The sequence below is a fragment of the Mustela nigripes genome, chromosome 4 (assembly GCF_022355385.1).
Source record: "Mustela nigripes isolate SB6536 chromosome 4, MUSNIG.SB6536, whole genome shotgun sequence".
Classification (NCBI taxonomy): domain Eukaryota; kingdom Metazoa; phylum Chordata; class Mammalia; order Carnivora; family Mustelidae; genus Mustela; species Mustela nigripes.
Genome location: NC_081560.1, coordinates 87316648 through 87343574, shown reverse-complemented (window position 1 = coordinate 87343574; position 26927 = coordinate 87316648). Strand labels below are relative to the sequence as shown.

The following is a 26927-nucleotide window of genomic DNA, read 5'->3' as shown; positions in this document are numbered from 1 at the left end:
TTAAAGATTTTTATTTATTTGAGAGAGAGAGTGAACATGAGATGGGGAAGGAAGGTCAGAAGGAGAAGCAGACTCCCCACTGAGCAGAGAGCCCGATGTGGGGCTCAATCCCAGGACCCTGGGATCATGACCTGAGCTGAAGCAGAGGCTTTAACCCACTGAGCCACCCAGGCACCCCTTATTTTCTAAGTGATTATTGATACTGATCATCCTTTCATATGCTTATTGGCCATTTCCATATCTTCTTTGGCGTTGCTATTTGTGTATATGTGTGCATGTACTCAGATGAAAATTCCATTATTCCTGAGCTCATGGTTCATAATAACACATGTTCTCATTATGAGGGTCTGTGAGAACTTTTCTCCACTCTCAGTACATGGGAAAGCCATACTGCTACCCTCTCCTAATTTATTATTAATGATTTTAGTAATGTTAAAAGTTCAAACCAAGTGGAAAGTAAGCAAAATAAGTTCTCACTTTACTTCCAACACAGTATTCCGCAGTCCATTTTTCCAAGGTGAATTTAAAGGGTGGCTCAGTCAGTTGGGCTTTGGACTCTTGGTTTCAGCCTGGGTCATGGCCTCAGAGTTGTGGGATTAAGCCCTGCATCAGGCTTTGTGCTGGGTGTGGACTCTATTTGGGGTTCTCTCTCTGCCCCACCCCAACCTTTTCTCTTAAAAAAAAAAAAATGTTTCCTAGGTGTCCTCCCAGAAATTAACGTATGTATGTATGTGTGTGTGTATATATGTGCATATATATATAAATTAAATGAATATGTATATATGATATATATATATATAATGTATATGTATATTCGTATGTGTATAATTTCCATAAATGAAATTAATCTGTGCATGATCATTATCATGCTATTTTTCTTTCAGTAATATTTATGGATACAGTTCCATGAATCTAAATTTAGTTCTGCATCATTATTTTCTGCATAATATTATATTCTGTTTATTTACTTTAATTTTGATACTTAAATGTCTCCCCCTTTCGGTGTTGTAAATAATAGTACTGGGAACTGCTTGTGTATTTATCTTATGGGTTTGTTTTGAGCATGAATGTTTACATGGGATTAGCTGGTTTGATGCATAGTACATTTTGACTTGAGAACATGTCACCATTGGGGGGTGGCAGGCTCAGTCAGTGGAGCTTGCAACTCTTGCACTTAGGGTTGTGAGTTCGAGCCCCACATTGGATGTAGAGATGACTTAAAAATAAAATCTTAGAGGGGAAAAAAGTCACCAGTTGCTCTTCAGAAATATTATACTGATTTATACATTTACCACATTTATACATTTACCACATGAGGGTACTCCTATGAGGGTTCCACATAGCACCACTATACAGTGTCACCAGTAAACTCTGTTTTTATTTTACTCATTTGATTTTTCATAAGATTGGCCAATTGTATTTAACATTTCTAAAGTTAATTGTGTCCTTCATATTTTTTTGACCATTGGGTTTTTAAAGCTTGATTTTATTCTTTTTGTGTCATGTGAACTTGTGTTTCTTTTACTAAAGGTTTAGTTCTTTTATAATAATTTCATCATATCTTGATTAGGCTTTACTCTTGTCCTTTTATATGCTAACTAAAATCATTCTACGTAGCTTTGTGACTTTCATCGATTCTTTCAGGCTACTCAGCTCTTTTCACTATATCACTCATATTCACTGTGAACCTTTAAACTTAAATCTCGCATCAGACTTCCAGACCAAAGTTCTTGCTGGGAGAATAGTAATTTTTCCTCTATTAATAATACACTGAGATGGTAAAGTTCTCTCCAAGGCTGTTAGGTCTGAGGCACAGAAGAAGCAGTTTTCAGGAAGGAAGGATCTAATAATAGCAGTATTCACTTAAGCCACAGTTTGAGGAGGATGAAGGTTAAGACAGGGTCAGTGACCTACCTGCAGGGAGTGCCCTAGAGACCCCTCGAATGGGGTCATGGAGATGACCAGGTGTTCTAGATTGGTCATAGCAGTTCCTTGGGTAAAATGAAAACATTTTAACTTGCTGGGGGCGAGGCAAATTGGTTACCCAATTAACAAGGAAAAGTTGACTTTAGGACAGGATCCCTTGAACACATTTCTAGGCAGAAGAGAAGAAATCTCAGGGCACCTGGGTGGCTCAGTGGGTTAAAGCCTCTGCCTTCAGCTCGGGTCATGATCTCAGGGTCCTGGGATCAAGCCCCACAACTGGCTCTCTGCTCATCGGGGAGCCTGCTTCCCCCTCTCTCTGCCTGCCTCTCTGCCTACTTGTGATCTCTTTCTGCCAAATAAGTAAATAACATCTTAAAAAAAAAGAGAGAGAGAAAAAATCTGAAGAGAAGTTGAAGGGCTGGCAAAGAAAGAATTGAATGAGTGAATTTTGGAGATAGTATTGGAGAGGTTGAGATTACCTCTTTCTCGCAAAATAGGGAGGTTTTACATAGCTGTTGTGGTAAGCAGAATAGTGACTGTCTGGCTATTGTTGAATAATGAATTATCGCAGAACTCAGCAGCCTTATGCCAGCTTTCAATTTTGCTTATGATTTTATGGATCAGGAATTTGGAAAGGGCAGAAGCAGGATGGTTTGCCTCTGCTGCATGGTGTCTGTGGCTTTAGCTAAGACATCTCAAAGGCTTGAAGTGACTTGATGGCTGGGGACTGGAATCATCTGGAAGCATACTTACTCTCACATATCTGGTCCCTGGGACAGAGGAATGGAAGACTGGAACTGTCAGCTGGAACCCTGCCATGTGGCTTGGCTTCCTCACAGCATGGCCGCCTCAGAGTAGTCACGCTTCTTACCTGGTGACTCAGAGTTCCAAAGGCAGACATCTACCTTTTAAAGTCAGGGCTGTGTTGCCTTTTACAACCTAGCTTCAGAAACCATGCAGCCATTCATGCTACATTCTTCTGCTCGAAGCATTTTGAAAGCCGATCAGATCCACAAGGAAGAGAAGTAGAGTCCATTTCTTAATGATAGAACTTCAGGGTTCTAGAAGACCAAGTGGTTTGGAAGATATTGTGTCCTTTTTTGAGGAATATGATTTGTTGGAAGAATGTCACAAGAACTTAATGAAAGGACATTGCAGCCTCCCATGAATGTTTAGCTAGGGTTATTTTTTAGCTAGGTTTATTTTTACTTTTCCTAGAGCATAAATTCATTTAATACTCTCTTTGTCTGGCATAAATTCAAAGTGCTAAGCCTGAAGCCCACTAACTGTATCAAATTGCTATGTCGGGTGCCTCATAAAGGAGTATGCACAAGTTGGTACATGAGTTGGGCTTTCTCAAGATGATTAAACTAGAAAGCATTCTTTGCTTTTGGATTATAAATCTAGATGGGACTTCAGATTGAGGCTCAAAGTAAGTTCTGTTTTCTATATATATGTTAAAGATCTTTTCTATATATATGTTGAAGATCTTTTACTTACTATATTTGTAGTCCTTTGACTCTAATACCTATGTTCTTTTCCCCATTTTAAAAATTTCTTAAGAATAATTGAGAATTTGGATTATACACAATGTTTCTTCTTCATTTTTTCTAAAAGATGTAACATCTGCTTGGGAAGACACCTGCAGTTGTGTGGTTGAGCCTGACCTTGCTGTGCACTTCGGTATATCCTTGCTGTCTTATAGGAGCCAGAAATAACAAGGGCCTTGACTTCGGAAAGGAGTGTAGTCTTTCAGTTATATATTGGTATCTGAGAGCGTGTAATTATGGGCTTTGGATTCAAATGGCCAGGGAACTGCGTTCAGGGTACTTTTACTTGAAAAGTTTCTTAGTTACTAAAGGAAATCTCATTGTTTTTTTTTTGTTTTTGTTCTTTGTTTTCGGATTTCTGAATTCTGCTTTTACCCAATTAAGATGTTCTCAATTGTTTTCCCAGATCAGTTGTTTTCCCAGTTCATATATTAATATATTTGAACTTATCTAGAACATAAAGAACAAAGAATGAGCCCAGAATCTTTGAGTACATATGAATCATGTCCAAGTTCTTGTACTATAAAGCCCATGTTTACTAAAAGGGGATAGTAACACCCTTTCAGAATTTCAAATTATATATATATATATATACTCTTCCTTTGCCCAGAAAGCAAGTAAGGAGAAGGCTAAGAACAAGAAACAAGATATAAAAGCTGGAAAAATCATGAAACCCCAATAAACACTGCAGCCTTAATCTGCTTGATATAGTGATAAAATTTTTAGGCAGAATGACCACATCTTATCAGAGGAAAATCAGATTGTTATCAGACTTTTGCACATCAGTGTTGTAGGACAGAAGACAATAGCGTAATGCATTTGACATACTGAAGGAAAGAGATTCTGAGCCAAGCATTTTGTATCCAGTCACACTGACCTTCAGTTCTAAAGGTCCCATGTAAACTGTTAGGTACATGCAAGTCTTGAGGGAGTATTTTTCTCTGAGAAATCTGTTCTTCAAAAAATTAACTGCAGACAACCAAAATTAATGTAGAGGGATAGACATAAAGACTGATTGCATTAAATGACAAAATTATACCTGAAAAATTACAGCTCTATCAGCCTCCGGAGTATTTATCTTACAACATACTATTAAGTAGGTGTATTAGCTAGACGCTCAAAAGGACTTTGAAGAATCAGTATTTATTTTTTTTTTACTATATTTTTCAATTTAAGGGTAAATTTTATAACAACATATTTAATAGAGCAATGGTTCAGATTCTATCAAAGACACATGAAGAGATAAATGGCTGTGCCTGGCACTGTGTGAGAAACAACAGAAAGTATTAGTAATAGATACAAAATGTGTCTGTGAACTCTTTAGCTGTGAATTCTGAGATTTGTAGATTATTGTATGTAAAATATATTTTTAGTGAAATTGCAATATTGTATGTATATGTATGAGAAACTCATAAACATGAGAAGCATCCATTAACCATTTATAATCTGATGTTAACTCCTCTGCATTTTAAGGTCTACCTACCTTCAAGGTACATTTATAGAATACTATGTTCTAAACCATTCTTCCTGGATTAAGAAGTGATTCAGAAGTATTCTAGACTACAGACTGTAGAGATTAGGCTTTTAGAGTTTGCCTTGCTCCACCATGGGATTTGCATGTCCACTGTGGGCTCTGGCATTCCTTTCTTTTCTTTTCTTTTTTTTTTTTTAAGATTTTATTTATTTATTTGACAGATTGAGATCACAAGCAGGCAGAGAGGCAGGGAGAGAGAGAGGAGGAAGCAGGCTCCCTACTGAGCAGAGAGCCTGATGTGGGACTCGATCCCAGGACCCTGAGATCATGACCCGAGCCGAAGGCAGCGGCCCAACCACTGAGCCACCCAGGCGCCCCTGGCATTCCTTTCTTATTAAAGATTCTATTTTTAAGTAATCTTTACACCCTGCATGGGGCTCGAACTCACAACCCAAGACCAGTTGTTGCTTGCTGTACTGACCGAGATAGCCAGATGCCCCTTGAGGGTCTTTTCTAGCAAAGTGAAAATGTCCACATCATTATATTTTAGAAAAACTTTGCTGTATCTATAAAATTATGGCACTAAAGAAATTACAAGAAACTTAGTTATTGATCATAAAAGTAGATCAAATCCTTACTCTATTTGATTTTTGTCTAGAATCACATTCCAACTTTGTAAATATTTGGAGCTGTTAGTGGACTTTAACCCTTAAATATTTGTAGATCCTTGATGGCCATGTTTAGGGTCTTAGAAATAGTATCAGGGCTCACTTTCCTTCTTATCAGTTTGTCTTAAATATTGTACATTTTAATTTTGCAATATAAAAAAGTATAATTTTTCCACCGCCTCTCTTAGCGGTGTATTTATTTGATATTACTTGGGATACATTTAAATTATTAGTTTACTTTTCCCCTTTCTGTTCATAAGAGAAATAAAGGGAAATCTTCTAAGGATATGCTGTATTAGTAAATTCTGTTCACAGTTAATAATGAAATAACTCTCGAACAACTCTCAAGGCTTTTCACAATCTGATCCCAAAGTGCTTTTCTTGTTTTCTTCTTAGCAGCAAACGGAAGTATTGATTTTACTGTGAGCATGCCTTCCTGCTGTTGTAATTTTCCTCTTGCTATCTCTTTTTCTTTCTGGGCCTTCCTCTGTTTTTTGTATTTTTTTGTTTTTCTGTTTGGGTGTAATATTAACTCAGAATTTAATGCTAGCCCACATCTTAAACTGGTAAAGCCTTTTCAGTTTTTCCTCATACCACACCAAGGAACAGACAACCAGCCTCACTCCCATCTGTGTATCTTGTGTTCTCTGCTTTCTCTCTCGTGTATTTTATTGACTTGCCTGCTGTGATCAGGTACTATGTGCTAGGGACACTGTCTCTCTCATCGTAGTGTTTAAAATCTCCTGGGAAAGGAGCGCCTGGCTGGCTCCTTCCATGGAGTGTGTGACTCTTGATCTCTGGGTTTTGAGTTGAGCCCTACATTGGGTAGACAGATTACTTTAAAAAAATCTTTGGCGTGCCTGGGTGGCTCAGTCATTAAGTGTCTGCCTTTGGCTCAGGTCGTGATCCCAGGGTCCTGGGATCGAGTCCCACATCAGGCTCCCTGTTCAGTGGGAAGCCTGCTTCTCCCTCACCCACTCCCCCGCTTGTGTTCTCTCTCTCAGCGTGTCTCTCTCTGTCTTATAAATAAATTAAATCTTTAAAAATAATAACAACAAAATCTTTAAAGTAAAATCTGGGGAAAGACAAATGAGAAAATAATTAAAACATTGTGCTTTGTAACAGCATAATGAGACATTATAGAGGTTCATAAGAGTAGTACAGGACAGGAGCTTCTCCTCATCTAGGAGAAATCAGGAAATGCTTCCAAGGAGAGGGCCTTGTTTGAGCTTATCCTGAATGATAAGTAGCTGTAACTTTACATACTTGAGACATTTTACACATAAAATACATAGAATATAATAGACAAATAATGAGGAAATTATAGAAAAAATTAGTCACATTAAAGTTTATACATAAAGATATATAAATAGGTATCTGTACAATTTAAGAGTGTTGCAGATTTTCCTCTGGGTTCCTTAGTCATCAAAGCAAGGAAGGAAATGCAGTGGTTGTGAGACTGACAGTTTTCATAAGATGAAAACAAACTAGTCACTCTAAACAAGAGTGCTTTCTCATGGTGCTAAAAATAAATCTATCATGAACCAAGACATTTGTGAGATTTTATTCTTCCTGCAAGCTGATAACTTAGCCAGCCAGTTTCACAGATGCTTGCAGAAGACATGATACTCCTGCGTCAGAAACCAAGGGTTTTATTACAGCACAAGAAGCAGCGTGTGCTCATGTCCATACTGGTTCCCCCACTGCCCCAGTCCCACAGAGGCCATGTGGAGGCAGGCCCAGGTCGGTGCTCTTCACACTGTGCCTTTGTATCAAAGCTGAGGAACTTCAGGCTTGGGAAACTCTATAATCTTTTCCTGGTATGCAACCAAACCTGCCCAACCTTTGTTCTTGGGGGTGGGGGGAGATGCTTATCATACTGGATAGCAAACCAGTGTGCCCTCTTCTCCAGTGGGAGATAGTATGTCTATTATTCACCTTGGAATCCTTTGAAAGATAGTCTGGAACAAAGGCTATCAATGTCTATATTCAAAAGGTGTGCAGAAATCTGGTTGGTTTGGGACCAAGTTCTCTCATGAGGTTACCATCAAGCTGGGGCTGCAGTCTGCTGTAGGCTTGACTGGTCCAAAGGATCTGCTTCCCCGATCATTTAGGTGGTTGTTGGCAGGTCTCAGTTCCTCACTGCTGTTCATTAGAGGCCTCAGTTACCTGCCACATGTGTGTCCCTTCACAGGGCTGCTCACAACAAGGCAGCTAACTTAGCAGAAAAGGGAGAGGAGGGAGCACCCAAGATAGAAGCCACAGTTTTTATAAGACAACGATAAGCCACAGTCACATCTCTTAGGAAATGACATTAAACTTGAATTTTGAAAACCTCGATTCTTTTAAAAGTATATTTTAATGTTTGAATACACCATTGATAAATAAAAAGAAGAGTTTCTTTAATGAATTTTTAAAAAGACTTTATTTATTTGACAAAAGCATATGAGCCATTGACTAGGGTGGAGGTTGCAGAGGGAAAGAATCTCAAGCAGATTCCACGCTGTGTGTGGAACCCTTCATGGGGCTCAACCTCATGACTCCAAGATCACAACCTTAACCAAAGCCAAGAGTCAGATGCTCAACTGACTGAGCCACCCAGCCACTCTCACCATTTCTATTCGTACTGGAAGTCCTAGCCACAGCAATCAGACAGCAAAAAGAAATAAAGGCATCCAGATCAGTAAGGAAGAAGTAAAACTTTCACTATTTGCAGGTGACATGATAAGACAGAAACCCAAAAGATTCCACCAAAAAACCACTAGAATTGATAAAACAAGTCCACTAAAGGTGCAGGATATGAATCAGTGTACAGAAATCTGTTGCATTTCTATACACCCATAATGAATCAGTGAGAGAGAAATTAAGAAATCAATCCCATTTACAATTGCATCCCAAATTATAAAATACCTGAGAGTAAACTTAACCAAAAAGGTAAAAGGCCTAGATGCTGAAAACTATAAAACATTGATGAAAGAAATGAGCATGACACAAAGAATTGAGGGAAGAAAAATATTGTTAAAATGTCTGTACTATCCAAAGCAATCTACAGATGTAATGAAATCCCTATCAAAATACCAGCAGCATTTTTCACAGAACTAGAACAATCCTAAAATTTGTATGGAACCACAAAAGACCCTGAACATCCAAAGCAATCTTAAAAAAGAGAAGCAAAACTGGAGGCATGACAATTCCAAGTTTCAAGCTACATTACAAAGCTGTAGTAATCAAAACAGTGTAGAACAAAAATAGATACATAGATCAGTGGAACAGGATAGAAAACACAGGAATAAACCCATAATGGTATAGTCAATTTTGAACAAAGCAAGAAAGAATATGCCGTGGGAAAAAGTCTCCAACAAATGGTGTTGAGAAAACTGGATGGCTGCACTGGACCACTTTCTTATACCATAGACAAAATAAATTCAAAATGGGTTAGAGACCTAAATGTGAAAACTGAAACCATAAAAATCCTGCAAGAGAGCACAAGCAATAATTTCTCTGATATTGGCCATAGCAAAATTTGTCTAGATATGCCTCCTGAGGCAAGGGAAATAAAAGCAAAAGTAAACTACTGGGACTCCATCAAAGTAAAAAGTTTCTGCACAGTGAAGGAAACAATCAAAACTAAAAGACAACCGACTGAAAGGGAGAAATTTGCAAATGACATATCTGATGAAGGGTTAGTATCCAGAATGTATAAAGAACTGATAAAACTCACCATCCAAAAAACAAATAATTCATTAAAAAATGGGCAGAAAACATGAACAAATATTTCTCCAAAAAAGACATCCAGATCACCAATAGACACATAAAAAGATGCCCAACATCAGTCATCGTCAGGGCAATACAAATCAAACTACAGTCAGATAACACTCACACAAGTATCACATTAGTGAGAAGGGCTAAAGTCAACAAACAAAAACATGTTGAAGATGTAGAAGAAGAACCCTCTAGCACTGTTGGTGAGAATGCAAGCTGGTGCAGTGACTGTGAAAACAGTATATGGGGGTGCTTGGGTGGCTCTGTCATTAAGCTGCTGCCTTCGGCTCAGGTCACAATTTGAGGGTCCTGGGATCGAGCCCCACATTGGGCTCACTGCTCAGTAGGGAGCCTGTTTCTCCCTCTGCCTACTCCCCCTGCTTGCTCTCTCTCTCACTGCCAAATAAATAAATAAAATCTTTTAAAAATGAAAGCAGTATAGTTTCCTCAGAAAGTTACAAATAGTACTGCCCTACGATCCAGTAATTGGACTAGTGGGTATTTACCCAAAGAATACTAAAGCAGCAATTCAAATGGATACGTGCACCCTTGTGTTTATTATAGCATTATTTACAATAATAGGCCATAAATTATGGAAGCAGGCGAAATGTCTATCAGTAGATGAAATTGTAAAGAAAATGTGTGTATACACAAATATATACAGTGGAATATTCACCATAAAGAAGAATGAAATCTTGGGGTGCCTGGGTATCTCAGTGGGTTAAAGCCTCTGCCTTTGGCTCAGGTCATGCCCAGAGTTCTGGGATCGAGCCCCACATTGGGCTCTCTGCTCAGCAGGGAGCCTGCTTCCACCTCTCTCTCTCTCTCTCTCTGCCTGCTTCTCTACCTACTTGTGATCTCTGCCTGTCAAATAAATAAATTTAAAATAAAAAGCTTAAAAAAATGAAATCTTGCCATTTGCAGCAATGTGGACTGTGCTAGAGAATATAATACAAAGCAAAATAAGTCAGCCAGAGAAAGACAGATATTATATGATTTTACTTATATGTGAAGTTAAAACACAAATGGGCAAAATAAAGAGACAAACCAAGAACCAGACCTTTTTTTTTTTTTTTTTAAAGATTTTATTTATTTAGGGTGCCTAGGTGGCTCAGTTGGTTAAGCAACTGCCTTTGGCTCAGGTCTTGATCCCAGAGCACCGGAATCGAGTCCTGCATCAGGCTCTCAGCTCCACGGGGAGTCTGCTTCTGCCTCTGACCTCCTCCCCTCTCATGCTCTCTCTCTCTTTCTTTCCTTCTCCCAAATAAATAAATAAAATCTTAAAATCTTATTTATTTATTAGAGAGTGCAACTGGGAGGGGGCAGAGGAAAAGGGAGAGAGACTCTCAGGCAGACTCTCTGCTGAGCACAGTCCAGCATGGAGCTGGAACCCACTACTCTGAGATCATGACTCAAGCTGAAGCCAAGCATTGGATGCCTGACCGACTGAGCCACCCAGATGCCCCCAGACTCTTAACTATAGAGTTTGTTCTCTGCAAATGAATGGAGTGGGGGGACTTAAAAAGGTGATGGGGATTAAAGAGTACAATTACCATGATGAGCACTGAGTAATGTATAAAATTGTGAAATCACTATACTGTATACCTGAAACTAATATAATGCTATATGTTAATATACTGAAATTGAAACAAAAACCTTGAGAAAAAAATGAGTTTCTTTCTTTTTGACATTTGGCAGCTTTTAATCATCATATCTGGTGTATCACAAACCTTTTACAAATTGGGCTACATTAGTGAATTAAAGAGCTATAGACAATACTCTGAACCCTGGTCTGCTGACTTGTTAGTCTGTCATTAGTCACAGTGGATTTGGGTAATGGCAGAACAATAGGGAACACTTACGTGGCACTGAGTGTGTAGCCGAGTACGGTCCTGATCAGGTGACTTGTAGGGGCAAATTCCCAGAGAAACAGACTAATTTGCTCTGTGTCACATAGCTAGTAAATGCCAGTGTGATTCAAATCAGCCCCCTTTTTAAAGAACAAATCTGAGTAAGTAATTGGCAGTTAGGCAAGAGCTTAAAATTATTCATGGGACTTTATATGAACATTTTATATATTCAGGGTCTCTCAATCTATGGATTTTACTTAAATCTCTGTGGCTCTACTACTGAAATTGTTCCTCCGTTTTATCATATTTTACTCTCAGGTCATTTTTGTTGTTACTTCTTTAGATCATAGATAAGTAGGAGTCTTCTTGCGGAGCATTTTCCTTTGCTCTGGGTTTCCCTGTAGAGCTCTCTCCTATTCATGAGTGTTACAGAGAGTGTTTGGTATAACAACAGATTAACTTATATTCAAAAGGGTTTTTTTAAAATAAGATTTTATTTATTTGAGAAAGATAATGACAAGGGACAGTGAAAGAGGGAATGAGCAGGGAGGAGAGGGGAGGAGAGGGAGAAGCAGGCTCCCTGCTGAGCAAGGAACCTGGTGCCCTGCTCAATCCCAGGACCCTGAGATCTTGACCTGAGCTGAAGGTAGATGTTTAGCTGACTGAGCCATGCAGGCACCCCTCCAGAGGGTTTTTAAAAAATGATTGTATTTATTTGAGAGAACACATGTGCACATGTGTGCAAGCAAGCGGTGGAGTGTGGGGAGGAGCAGTGGAGTGAGGGAGATGGAAGGAATCCCAAGCCGACTCTGTGGGGAGCAGTAGCCTGACTGGCGGCTCGATCTCATGACCCGGAGATGATGACGTGAACCAAAACCAAGAGTGGGACACTTAACTGACTGAGCCACCCAAGCACCCCTATATTCAAGAGTCTTTAAATAATAGTGATTCCTTTGTTTAAGGAATCACTATTGAATCTCCCTTAATCTGAAGGGAGTTTAATAGTTGTCTCAGAGGCTTCCTTATTGCCTTGTTTTGTTTTGATGGCTACTAGGGATATTTTTTAATACTCTAATTTCTGCTGCCTTTTAATGTGTAGTGTTATTAATGTTTCTACTGGGATACATTTGATTTTTTTTTTTATTCTTAGATTTCCATTAACATACAATTATTTTTTTCAGGGGTATATGTCTGTGATTCATCATTCTTATATAATATCCAGTGTTCATTATAACACATACCCTCTCCAATGTCCATCACCTAGTTTCCCATCCCTCCCACCTTCTCCCCTCCAGCAACCCTCAGTTTGTTTCCTAAGATTAAGAGTCTCTTACAGTTTGTCTCCCTCTCTGGTTTTGTCTTGTTTCATTTTTTTCCTCTCTTCCCTTACGATCTTTTGCCTTGTTTCTTAAATTCCACATATCAGTGAGATCATATGACCATTGTCTTTTTCTGATTGACCTGTTTCACTTAGCATAGTACCCTCTAGTTCCATCCACACTGTGGCAAGATTTCATTTTTTGATGGCTGTGTAATATTCTGTGTGTGTGTGTGTGTGTGTTCTTTATCCAATTATTTGTCAATGGACATCTTGGCTCTTTCCATAGCTTGGCTATTGTAGACATTCCTGCTATAAACATTGGGATGCAGGTGCCCCTTCAGATCACTATATTTGTATTTTGGGGGTAAATACCCACTAGTGGTATTTTTTACCCAGCAGGGTTATAGGGTAGCTCTGTTTTCAACTTTTTGAGGAACCTCTATACTCTTTTCCAGAATGGTTGCACCAGTTTACATTCCCACCAACTGTGTAGAGGGTTCCCCGCATCCTTGCCAACACCTGTTGTTTCCTGACTTGTTGATTTTAGCAATTCTTACTGGAGTGAGGTGATATCTCATTGTGGTTTTGATTTGTATTTCCCTGATACCTGATGAAATGAAATGACATACAAAATGATTTGTATTTCCCTGATGAAAAAGTGGAGCACTTTTTCATGTGTCTTTTGGCCATTTGGATGTCTTCTTTGCAGAAATGTCTGTTCATGTCTTCTGCCCATTTCTTGATTAGATTATTTATTCTTTGGGTGTTGAGTTTGATAAGTTCTTTATAGATTTTGGATTCTAGCACTTTATCTGATATGTTATTTGCAAATATCTTCTCCCATTGGTCGGTTGTCTTTCGGTTTTATTGACTGTTTCCTTTCCTGTGCAAAAGCTTTTTATCTTGAGGAAGTCCCAATAGTTCATTTTTGTCTTCATTTCTCTTGCCTTTGGAGATGTGTCTAGCAAGAAGTTGCTGTGGCCTAAGTCAGAGAAGTCCCTGCCTTTGTTCTCTTCAAGGATTTTGATGGATTCTTGTCTTACATTTAGGTTTTTCATCCATTTTGAGTCTATTTTTGTGTATGGTGTTAGGAAATAATCCAGTTTCATTCTTCTGCATGTGGCTGTCAAATTTTCCAAACACTATTTGTTGAAGAGGCTGTCTTTTTTCCCATTGGACATTCTTTCCTGCTTTGTTGAAGATTAGTTGACCATAGAGTTGAGGGTCCGTTTCTGGGTTCTCTATTCTGTTCCATTGATCTGTGTGTCTGTTTTTGTGCCAATACCATACTGTCCTGATGATTACAGCGTTGCAATAGAGCTTGAAGTCTGGAATTGTGATGCTGCCAACTTTGGTTTTCTTTTTCAACATTCCTCTGGCTATTCGGAGTGTTTTCTGGTTCCATACAAATTTTAGGATTATTTGTTCCAGTTCTGTGAAAAAAGTTAATGGTGGTTTGATAGGGATTGCTTTTTTTTTTTTTTTTAAAGATTTTATTTATTTATTTGACAGAGAGAAATCACAAGTAGGCAGAGAGGCAGGCAGAGAGAGAGAGAGGAGGAAGCAGGCTCTCCGCTGAGCAGATAGCCCGATGCGGGACTCGATCCCGGGACCCTGAGATCATGACCTGAGCCGAAGGCAGCGGCCTAACCCACTGAGCCACCCAGGCGCCCCAATAGGGATTGCTTTGAATGTGTAGATTGCTCTGGGTAACATAGACATTTTCACAGTATTTATTCTTCTAATCCATGAGCATGGAATGTTTTTCCATTTCTTTGTGCCTTCCTCAGTTTCTTTCATCAGTGTTCTGTAGTTTTCTGAGTACAGATCCTTTTCCCCCCCTTTGGTTAGGTTTATTCCTAGGTATCTTATGGTTTTGGGTGGGGTGCATGTGATTTAAATTATGCTGTAACTTATTAATGAATAAAAGAGTATTTTCTTAGATTTCAACATTTTTTATTTGATGTTGTGTAAACATCATTTTCGCAACTGTGAAATTTTACAAAGCTTATGTGGGATAAAATTTTAAAGCAATAGTTTATTTTCATATTTAGTTCTTAACCAAAATTATGGTTGCTAAATATTTGTAAAACTTGTTCATAAAGACCAATTACAATAGATTCTTATGAGTCATTGACAGGCAAACCATTTCCAACTCAGGCATGTTGTCAACACCTCATACTGAGAAAAGAGAGATCATTGAAAATGGCAGTTTTTATTTTGGAGTTTTTTTTCTCTCTGTTTATTCACAATGCCAGTATTCACTTAATTCATATTAGAATTGTAGACAGAAAGAAAAGGGCTACATATTTTAGCTCATGGGTGACTAGTATAAGTATGATGTTGCAGAAAGAGCCCAGTGTTGAGAGTCTGGCGCATCTGGATGCTAATTCTGACTCCCACGTGCTTCCCTCGTGGCAGGGGATTGATGATGGTGGAGCCTCGCTAGCCACCCCCTGATATACACGTGCGCACGTGCATACACACACACACACACACACACACACACGCACACTTGTTCAGTAGGAATGATAAGTATCATAAATGCAAGGAATCAAGAGTGGACCTTCAGTAGGCTTTTTTTATTTTGCTTTCCTTCTAATTTATTTCTTAGAGGTAATTTTATAATTTTTTTAAAGATTTTTATTTATTTACTTGACAGACAGAGATCACAAGTAGGCAGGCAGGGAGAAAGGAGGAAGCTGAGCAGAGAGCCCAATTGCTGGGCGCAATGCGGGACTCGATCCCATGCTGGGCTTGATGCAGGGCTTGATGCAGGGCTCGATGCGGGGCTCGATGCGGGGCTCCCAGGACCCTGGCATCAAGACCTGAGCCAAAAGCAGAGGCTTTAACCCACTGAGCCACCCAGGCACACCTTCTTAAAGGTCATTTTAGTAAAAGTAGGGTCCCACCTGTGTGTGTTCTCTGGTCACGCTGCAGAGCATCCTCTGTCCTTCAGTGGTTGAAACTGGTTTTTAGCTGCTTGGGGCTTGCCTCTAGACAGCCCTCTCCCCTGCACACATTTGGAATGAGTAAGAGACTGGTTAAAAATGACGTGCTTTTTATTATGGGAATTGTTGAACATACAGAAATGTTGAAGGAATAGTATAGCGAGTTCCTGCATTTCCTCTGTGGAGGAGGGTGTTACCATTTTAGCATCGATGAGGAGTTGCTGACATTCTCCCTTATTTGCTTTATTGTATACATATATATTTTTTCTTTTGCTGAATTACTGAAAAGGAAGTTAGAAAAATCATGACACTGTACTCCAAAAAATTTTCAGCAGACTTATCTAAGAATAAGCATTCTCATTATATAGCCATGATGTCATTGTTTGAACTAAGAAAATGAATAATTCCGTAATATCTAAAATCCATATCTTATTTAAGTTTACCTAATTGTCTGAAGAAATGTCCTTTATACCTATATATTTTTTCTTTTTAAATTTGGGGCCTAATAGGATTTACCCATTATAATAACTGTTTTTTTTAAGTTCTTTTAATCTAGGAACGAGCCCCCTCTTCTTTCCATTCCTTGGCGACTTTAAGTCTGATGCTGTCTGTAGGTTTTTCACAGATGCTCTTCTGTTCCTACTTTGTCCAGAATTTTGACCAGGAGTGCGTGTTGGCTATTAGGAGATTTTTTTTTTTCCTATTTATTGAGCTAATCATATGGGTCCTAAGTTTTCATTCCTGGAATAAAACCTGCTTGGTCATGGAGTATTATCCTTTTAATATGTTGTTTAATTAGATTTGATGAAATTCTGTTCAGAATTTTTATATCTACATCATGGGGAAAATTGGCCTGTAACTTTCTTATAATATCTTTGCCAGGCTTTGGAATCAAAGTAATGCCGGCTTCATAGAATGAGATTAGGAGTATTTCCTCCTTTTCAGTTTTCAGGAAGTATGTAGAATTTTAAGTATTTTTCCTGTAAATGTTTGAGATTATTCACCAGTTCATTTTTTATGGGAAGGTTTTTAACTACGAATTGATTTTTTTAGAAACAGAAACAGTTTTTTAGGTATGTGATTCTTTTTTTTTTTAAAAGATTTTATTTATTTGACAGACAGAGATCACAAGTAGGCAGAGAGGCAGGCAGATAGAGAGTGAGAGAAGGAAGCAGGCTCCCTGCTCAGCAGAGAGCCCGATGTGGGACTCGATCCCAGGACCCTGAGATCATGACCTGAGCCAAAGGTAGCGGCTTAACCCACTGAGCCACCCAGGTGCCCCTAGGTATGTGATTCTTGATTGGAGCTTGGGTATGTTGTGTTTTTCATGGTATTTGTTCATTTTGTCTATGTTTTCAAATTTATAGGTATAAATTTGTAGTATTCTCTATAGCTGTCCTTTTACTAGCTATAAAATATGTAGTGATGTCACCTCACTCGTGTTGGTAATTTCTGTTTTCTTTCTTTTGTCCATGGTCAACTTAGTCAGTTTATTATTTTCATTTTCTTTTGGTTTCACTGATTTCTTTCTTCTTATGTTTCTTATTTCACTGATTACAGCTCATGTATTTATTTTCTCTCTTTTGCATAATTGAAGTTACATTTGTTCTTTTTCTGTTTTTTTAAGCTGGAAACAGAGCTTATTGATTTGAGAACTTTTTTCTGATAATAGGCATTTAGTGCTCTAAATTTTCCTCTTAAGTTTTAATGTTTTAACAACATTTCGCAGATTCTGATGTTAGGTTTTCATTTTCATTTAGTGTAAAATTCTTTATAATTTCCTTTTGATTTCTTCTTTATCCTGTGGGTTATTCTGAAGTGTGTTAGTTTTCCAATTTTGTGATATTTTCTGTTACTCATTTTTAAGTTAATTCTTTTGTGGTCTGTGAACATACTTAATAGTACTTGAATTTTTTAGTATCTGTTGAAGCTTGTTTTTGCCCAGTATATGGTCTATGTTGGTACATATTCTGTAAAAAATGAAAAAAAAAGTTTGCTGTTGATTAGAGTGTTCTATAAATGTCAATTATATCAAGTTGGTTGGTGGTGTATTCAAATCATCCATAGCTTTACTGCTTTTGTATCTGTTTTTTCTATTAACTTTTGAGGAAAGAAGCACAGATATCTTATGTGATCCCAGGTGTGTCTTTATTATTGTTCTGTGAATGACTTACATATTACCACACCTTCCTTTTTTTTTTTTTTTTAAAGATTGATTGATTGATTGGATTGATTTGACAGACAGAGATCACAAGCAGGCAGAGAGAGAGGAGGAAGCAGTCTCCCTGCTGAGCAGAGAGCCCGATCTGGGGCTCTATCCCAGGACCCTGGGGTCATGACCTGAGCCAAAGGCAGAGGCTTAACCCACTGAGCCACCCAGGCGCCCCCACACCTTCCTGTTTTAAGACTGCATGTGTTGGAGTTGATTCTCCAGTTTTTCTTTAGACCTTTTGATAGCCTTCGGTGGTTGTAGAGACAACCTCCCCACCAGAGGCCTGAGAAACTAGTGTTGGTTCAAAAGAAATGAGTACTTTATATAGTATCTTTATTAGAAAATAAAGACTTTGCTGAAAATCGTTCCAAACTATTTTGTATGACAGTGTTCTGAATTTTTGATTCACTCAAATTGACCCTATTTTTGGCTCAGCAAGGGAAAGAAGAGTCATCTGTATCTTTGGCCAACAATTTCTAACACAGCTAAGAAGGATAGTTTTAGAATTGCCTTCTTTGGAGCCTTGATAGTTGGAGTAGAGCTTTAGCTACAGTTTTCTTCAATGTACTGGAGGGATAGGAGTTGAAGAAGAAATCAGCATGTGAACTTAATTACTTAACAGTCAATTTTTATTCTCTAGTATTTACAATCCAATCTAGTATTCATTTTTTAATAATCAGAGATGAACTTCTAAGTGATAAGTGCATGGTTTTTATATTGAATAATACAAATATTGAAGTACAAGTGTGTCAGCTGAACCCCAAGGCATGGTAATTCTCAGGTGCTTGATCCTTTTTGGTACTCTGCCTGATGCCATGAACAGGATCTGTGGGTAGCACTGTTGATAAATTCCTGTAGTGCCTGTTGGTTAAACAGCAGCAGGAGATGTCCTTACCTCTTCTGTGACTGTTCTTAAGATTCCTGTGTGCTAGGCAGTGTTGTCAGCCATGGAGTGTCCATTGCTAGCAGTCACTGCAGTGCACGCTGTTAGCTGATCTCAAGGAATTGGAGAATTAATTGCGAGAGTTACTGGAGTGTCCTTTTTCTCTACTTCTGTGGGTGTTGGGCAGGTTGGTGTGGTTTGTTAGGGGGAGTCATAGTCTACCTTCTGGCAGCATGATTACTTACCCTTCTAAGGGAAGAGGTTGAAAAATGGTCAGAAGAGGGGCACCTGCGTGGCTCAGTGGGTTAAGCCTCTGCCTTCCGCTCGGGTCATGATCTCAGGATGCTGGGATGGAGCCCCACACCTGGGATCTCTGCTCAGCAGGGAGCCTGCTTCCCCTTCTCTCTCTGCCTGCCTCTCTGCCTACTTGTGATCTCTGTCAGATAAATAAATAATATCTTTAAAAAAAAAATGGTCAGAAGAGACTTTTTTTCTATGGATTTGGTAGTTAGAGTAGGAGAATATATGGAATATTGGTTTGAAATTCTGTCATATTTTCAAAATAAAAAGATAAGTGTTTAGTACTTTTTATTGTTTTTATATTTGTATTAAAAAATTGCTTCTTTACCCCATCTTGTTTTAGTTGGCCTACTTTTAGGTATATTATTATTATTATTATTTATTATTATTTTTAATCCTCTGCTAGGTAAATCATTGTTAGCTCATCTGTGGGCTCCTGAGATACCGTGACTAAACTAGTAATTTCTTTTGTTCAACTTTCAGAGTCTTATTGAGAAAAGGAGTAGCTGTGCTTACACTGTGATTATATAGGAACTAGTGCTCTTCTGGTTGTTGGAGAATCCAAGTCTGAAACATACCATAATGATACAAATCTCTTTTCTTTATGCATAATTCAATTATTTTTAAATTTAGAGACTTTAATATTGGGAATAATATGCAATTAAGTAGTAAACAGCTTTTAATTAAGCTCTCAAGTGTTCCCCAAATACTAAGACCAGGAAATGGTCCTGCACTTGTTAAAAACGTAATACATTTCTTCCTGGTAGACAGAGCATGGACTTCGGAATCTGACCCAGTTTCCAGCCCTGACCCTCTTACTGTCTCAGAGACTTGTGCCCACTTCAGCAGTATAGCAATCACACCATCAGCTTTGTGGGGTGATTGTAAGAAATGACCTAGACCTCGGTATTTCCTAAATACTTTGTGTTATGAAATGTGACTTGGTGTTTTTTGCTGCTGTTGTTTCTTTCTTTCTTCCTTTCTTTCTTCCTTTGTTTTTGAAGAAATCATTTCATGAGCAAATATGTCTGGGATTTGCAGCTTGCTCTTTTCTCTTTGAGGTCCCGCTGTGTGTTAAGACATTGCGCTCTTTGAACCCCTTGGTCAGGAAATCTGCTTTGCTTTGTTGAACTTCAAATTTCCCCAAAAGGACTTCTCCTCCCTTCTTCTTCCCACTCCCACCATGGAATGCCTGCACCATATTGTAGTTTCCTTTCCTTTCTTGGAATCTGGTTTTGAAAATAAAGTGCCTAGCACAGTGCCCCTAATTTGTACTTGGAAATTTATAGGTTTTTTCCTCCTCCTTTCCAGTGTTAATTTTAATGGTTGAAAACTTATATTGTAAACTCAGAGCCCAGTTCAATTTTAGTTTATTTTTTCTTCCAATTTTATTGAGATGTATTTAATAATTCAGCACTGTATAAGCTTAATATGACTTGACATATTATTTATTGTGAAATGATTACTACAGTGAGTTTAGTCACCATCTTGTCATTCATTTAATAATTTGCCATATTCTTAATTTATTATTTTTTAGCTCATATCTTTTACCCAGAATATTGTTAAAGACTTCGATATTAAGATCTGAGAAATGTTAATATAGTGGGAGGAGAGTAAGAAACTCAGTATCTGGTCAGATTCCTGCTTCACTAATTCCATTGAGTAACAGTTTAAAAATTCATAAACATTTGTAGTGTTATTTGAAGTTTATTCCTAGCCCTCTGAAAGATACTGAGATATGTTAAAAGATGTGGCTTGAATACTTCTGCACCTGCTTTGAGCCTCTGAACACGAACTATCCAAGTCTTTCTTGAGTGATTTGTAAGAATTCTGTAGATTTAAAAAATGAGAGATAACAACATTGCAGTAAAAAAGCAGATGTTAAAAGAATAAGAAGTAGGAAAGCATTGTTTGTTTTAGTTAAAAAATTAAGGTAGATAAAAAAGAATAAAAGTAATTTTATACCCAGAGATGTTTGTTGCTAACATCTTTTTTTTTTTTAATCTTATTTTTAAAGATTTTATTTATTTACTTGACAGAGATCACAAGTAGGCAGAGAGGCAGGCAGAGAGGCAGGCAGAGAGAGAGGTGGGGAGACAGGCTCCCTGCTGAGCAGAGAGTCCCATGCAGGGCTCGATCCCAGGACCCTGGAATCATGACCTGAGCCAAAGGCAGAGGCTTAACCCACTGAGCCACCCAGGCGCCCCTGTTGCTAACATCTTATCCTCCTTGATTTTTCCTAGTGTGTTTCGCAAAAATGGTAATCACATTCTACATGCTACTTTTTAGCCTGCTTATTTTACTTCCAAATGCAAAGTAAAGGTCTTTTAATGATAGACATCTATGAAAGTACCCTTACCTTTCCCAAGTATCTGCCTCAACAGGGTGTCCTCTCTCTCTCTCTCCAGCCTGTTTCTCAGCAGGGCTTTTGAGGTTGGAGGAAGTATGGGGAGAGGAGCAAGCTGTGTTGGAGGGTAAACTGCTGTACATTATATGATTCCTTATTGGTTATGCATAAACTATTGGTGTATGCAAAATGAGGTAGAGTACACATCTTTTATTTTGTTGAGTTATGTTCTACTGACCCAAAAAGATTGGTGTTGAATTTATTGCTTAAAAGAGAAGACAATGACTTGTGGGAAGGTGGCAAGCTGGTGTGTGCATATTATGTATACCTAGACTTAAATATAAACCCAAAATTATTGTTATGGAGTACTGAATGGCTTGTTGTCTTTCTGAGTTAAATCAGAATGAACAGAAAGTGTAATAGGAAGGTAAAGGACATTTTTGTCTCGATGGAAGATGTTTTTGAGAAAAATGTTTAATTATTAAACATACCTTTATCTGATTTTATTGTTTAGAGCTTTCTTAAATGGTATCAAGAACTGACTGAAGGGGGTACCTGGTTGGCTCTGTCAGTAGAGCATGTAAGTCTTGATCTCGGGGTCTTAAGTTCAAGCCCTAGGTTGGATATAAAGATTACTTAAAAATAAATAAAATCTTGAAGAAAAACTGACACAAAGGAAGAGATTTTATTACTATTTCTCGGAAATTAAAAAAAAATTTTTTAATAAAAGGTGGCTACCATCCAGTGAAAATTGGAGACCTCTTCAATGGCCGATACCATGTCATTAGGAAGCTAGGATGGGGACACTTCTCAACCGTCTGGCTGTGCTGGGATATGCAGTAAGTGTACTTTGTCATTTGTGCATTTGATTTCTGGTCTGGTTCAACTTTATCATCAGGTATGGCTGAGGAGCACACCTACTTCTGTTGTGGTGTGTATAGTACTTAGCACAGGCCTGCCTCACCCAGCTAGACACCACCCTGCACGGCCCCACTCCCCTTAAGAAGTTCATTTGTGTGTTATCTTAATATATTAACTTTTTCTGCTTTTATATCTGAAGCTTGTTTATTGAAATAGCATTATGTCAAACATACTGTTCTTGTGGTAATTCATCCACATCAGAAAAATATTCACATGTAAAATAATAATGTATTGGCCTTTAAAACCTGTGGTTTCTGACTTTCTTGTAAAAAAAAGTCATGACCCCATAGTTTGAAACCGAGCTCCTACCCAGGACACATACACAGATGGTGTGTATGTGTGTGTAATAAAACACAGGTGTTATAAGAATTACCCTTAATCTGTATGATGAACTCTGACATTTTTCTAGTCCACTTTACTTTTATTAGGTAAAAACAAAGCAAAAAAGAAATTGTTTTGATCCATTAGCCTATTGCTTAATTGTGGCCACACAGTTTGAAGAGTACTATTTTAAAGGGAAGGTTATTAGAAGTTTCTATTTATTGAATCGATTTTATTATAATGATAACTTATGCTGACAATGTTAAATTTTTTTTAAGGGGGAAAAGATTTGTTGCAATGAAAGTTGTAAAGAGTGCCCAGCATTATACAGAGACAGCCTTGGATGAAATAAAATTGCTCAAATGTGTAAGTACGGCAAAAATGTGAATAATGCAAGAAGAATTAATGACTAAAATTTTACAGAAGGATTTTTATGTTCAAATACTGAATCTTTTATTTTTAAAAACATTGCTTTTGCTAAAATGTTTTTGGTTGGTTATAATGGAAACAACTTTCAGTCCTAAATGGTTCTGTTCTTGAATTCATTTTTCTTTCCATAGGTTCGAGAAAGTGATCCCACTGACCCAAATAAAGACATGGTAGTACAGTTAATCGATGACTTCAAGATTTCAGGCATGAATGGAATACGTATCCTTATTGACAGTTCCTTTTCTTCCTAATGATTTTTTACTTTTAAAATATGGAAATATTTTAAGCTTATTTAAACCTCTGTTTGCTGTATCAATGTCCACATAAAGCCTCTAATATCATTGCAGACTGTTATAAAATGGTATGCCAAAAAAACTCCCCAGCTGCCACCAGTCCATTTCGTGTCTGGTGTCATCTCTCTGAGGTTGTATAACATCTTAAGCATCCTTACTGCACAGGTACTGGGCTCTTTACAGACAGTCCCTCTACCTTCACTACCAAGCTAGGGAGGGCCTTGTATATGTGTGAGGGGAGAGCAGAGAAAGATGGGTTATAGTCATCTTTACAGACTACAGGGAGCAAAAGATCAGTGTGTCAGTAGCCAGGGTTGTCATCTTACCATGTTTGGATCAGATCCATCATTTCCGTATTTGACCTGGTCAAACTCCAAAAGCCCAAGGACAAAGCCTTCTCTCATTTCAGATCCCAGAATGGCACCCTGTTTCTGCATCTCCTAAGCTTTAATCCTTGGGGAGCCACTTCCTTCATACCCTGTATGTCTGAGGGAGGTTCTGTATTTCCTCTAGAGATTGGACTAGAAGCTACTACTAGTAAGTACCAATGCCTGCTAATGTCACCTTGACCTTTGCCTCAAGATTATTTTTGCTAGTTGCTGAGTGCATTTTTCCCCACTTGAAAAAAAAAAAAGAAAAGAAAAGATTTATTTATGTTTTGAGCAAGTTTAAGAGTGAAGGGGGACAGAGAGAGAATCTCATGCAGGACTCCCCACTGAGCACAGAGCCCGATGCAGGGCTCCGTCTCAAGAGAGAGAGAGAGAGTCAAGGCCAAGATTTCTAAATTATGACCTAAATTCTTCTTCAAAGCGCTGACAACCTGGATTATAATGGTTTCCTAGCATCCTATTTAATGGTAAAAACAGCCATTGGAATATACATACCCCAAACACTCCATTTACCTATATATCAGGTAGTTTCTCCAAAGAATTCCTGTCATCTATCCCAATAAGCTGCCTTACAGAACTGATCCAAAGAAGAGGGGCTGCCCTACCTGCCCATAAATAAACAGATTCAGCAGGAGACTGGTCAGAGGACCAGCTCTTTCTGTCTGTGGAGGTGGGGTGGGGGGGACTGGCAGCTGAGTGACTTGGTTGGCTGACCGTGTGACTCTTGACTTGGAATTAAGTGTCCTCCTTGATTGCCTAAAGACAGAATTTTTTGGGTCGTCCCCCCCCCCCCCCCAGTTAGTTTTTATGAGGTTTCAGCCTTGCTCACTTTCATTACGACTGATGATCAGGGAGGGAATTGAAATGAGCAAGAGTGCAGGGAGGTGTGGGTTTATGTCATGGCCAGGCCACCTTGGGACTGTTTGATGCCAGAAAGCTCTTCCAGCTCCTGGGTTCACTGTGGCCACTTCTGTGTGGGGCTAGGCACATTGTTTGACGAGCATACATTGAGAAACATAGGAGATAGAAGTACTTAGGAAATGTTAGATCTATTTATTTTGGTGAGAAACAGCACATGACCACTATTGATAGTAGTAACATTGCATTTTAAAGTGGTTTTGGTTTTTGTTTTTGTTTAAGAGAGAGTGTGCAGGTATGCACAAGCAGGGGGAGGGGCAGAATGGGATGGAGAGGGAGAGGAAGAATCCTAAGCAGTTTCCGTGCTGAGCATGGAGCCCCATGTAGGGCTCGATCTCACAACCCTGAGATCATGACCTGAACCAAAACCAAGGGTCAGACACTTAACCGACTATGTCACCCAGGTGCCCATGATGTTGTATTTTATAAAGAAAAAATTGCCAAGTGCCACAAAATTGCTGCTTTGAGTAATTGCATCACTCCAGGCAATGTATCTGGATGATCCTTTACCATGTCCCAGATGTCTGCATGGTCTTCGAAGTACTTGGCCACCATCTCCTCAAGTGGATCATCAAGTCCAACTACCAAGGCCTCCCAGTTCGTTGTGTGAAGAGTATCATTCGGCAGGTGAGCATGTGAGGGCAGTCCCCATCCTCCAGTTCCTAACTGGCTCGACTTTCAACGAAAGCTCCTGTTCTTAAATACACACACACGCTCGTATAAATATAATCCCTGTTTCATAAATACATATGTGAATAGTATAGTGTGTAACATGTTGAACTTGTTATGTCAACTTTATAGGTATTTAGTCATGTGCCATCCTGTCTTGTACAGAGGACAGTATGTAAATGTCAGGCATGCATTTCTTTTGGTGTACTGACCTTTTTTAAGGTAAGTGATACGGCATACTGAGAAATTAAATTGTTCTATCTAATATCATTACTGTGAAGTGTCCCACTTAGTTCCTTAGAAAATAATTCAGAAGAAATAGATGATTTGTGCTCTTTTACTATTTCTATGTCTTTTTGGATGGAGGCTAAATGAAAGGTAATATAAGGAATGTTGAGGTTCTTTATGGAGTCTTATGTTAGATTTGTACTCTGTTCAGTTGCCTGGACAGAAGGAAACCTTTAGCTTGGGTCTGGTTCAGGGACGATGTTCCAGCAAAGATTGATAGAATGAAAGTCTACACATGTGGAAGATCTCCTAATTAGAAAATTTACCAGATTCGGTTTTTTGCATGGAATACATCAGTCTGTATTCCTCATTGCCCTTGTAGCCTACATTAGGAAAGTTGTGGATACAACTTATTCTGAATTACCTGTTCTGGTATCATGGACAATTGTCATGGACAATTCTGCAGAGTAAGTGATATATCAGGGGGTTTACTTGGTTTGCTCAAGAAAAGGGCTGGGTGATTTGGCACCCATCCCTTGCCCGTTTAGGCCCAGAGCTTAAGCTAGTGCTTGGGGTTGGTGGGGGAGGTTTCTAGACCCAAAACACAGGCCTCCGTCTACAATTCTTACATAGGAAAAGAATCAGGGAATGATTCACAATTAAAGAGTTGTGAATTCAAGTGCTGGTCGCCTACAAAAGAACCTTCCTCAGATGGTATTTGCATACATGCACAGGACTAGGTTTTTAAACCCATTTTATGAAGATTCTGGAGCTTAAATTGGTTTGTGAAAGCATCTTGGATTTTGCTTTTGAAATTGTATATAGGTAGGATTGTTTAGTCAGCCTGAGTGTTCTCATTTATCTTTGTTTCTTTGCATTGCAAATTGGCAGCTTGTCTTTTAGCATTATAGATGTCCTGTGAAAGGAGAGGCCTGAGAGAGAAAGGCGCTTTGCCTTGGCTTATTCAGGGAAATCCTGTTCTGTGCACAGTAGTATGTTGGGTACACGCACATGCCCTTTGTGGTCTTGTGGCCTGCTCTGGATTAAAAATACTGTTTGTTCCCTTTTAGATTTTAGGTAGTAGCATTTTAACTTATTATTTTAACATGGCTAATATCTCAATCCAAAAAGCAATTTCCCTTTAACGATGGCAATTAACCTTTATTGGAATTTCTTGATTCCTAAATGACACCTTGGTATTATAGCGATTAGTGGCAACTCTGAACTCTAAAAAGTCATCTTGTTAAAACTCTGAAAAAATGCCTTAATTATCTCTTCATAAATCCTGAAAATATTAAGATTTACAGATTCTAACAAAAAGCAAATAATTTGAGAAACCCCAGCTCGCGTCTGTTTCACTTAGGTCTGTCATCCCCTGGAAGCTGGTACTTTTTGAAAGCTGTCTGTGGCTGTCTGAGGTCACTGACCACAGCACAGCGCACGCTGGGCACTGAAAGGACATGACTTCGCAGATGAGCCGTTGATACTTATTTTGTGTTTCTGAACACGGAAACA

At 38.6% G+C, this 26927-nt stretch overlaps 1 protein-coding gene across 4 annotated transcripts in view; it reads left to right on the top strand.

Moving 5' to 3' along the window:
* SRPK2 (SRSF protein kinase 2) overlaps positions 1-26927 on the top strand; it is a 145575-nt gene that overhangs the window by 81184 nt on the left and 37464 nt on the right. For all 4 annotated transcript variants that reach the window (XM_059397008.1, XM_059397010.1, XM_059397009.1 and 1 more), the window contains 4 exons: positions 21975-22083; positions 22765-22852; positions 23047-23134; positions 25036-25142. In XM_059397008.1, coding sequence (XP_059252991.1) covers positions 21975-22083; positions 22765-22852; positions 23047-23134; positions 25036-25142 — 392 coding nt within the window. The remainder of the gene's footprint in view (positions 1-21974; positions 22084-22764; positions 22853-23046; positions 23135-25035; positions 25143-26927) is intronic.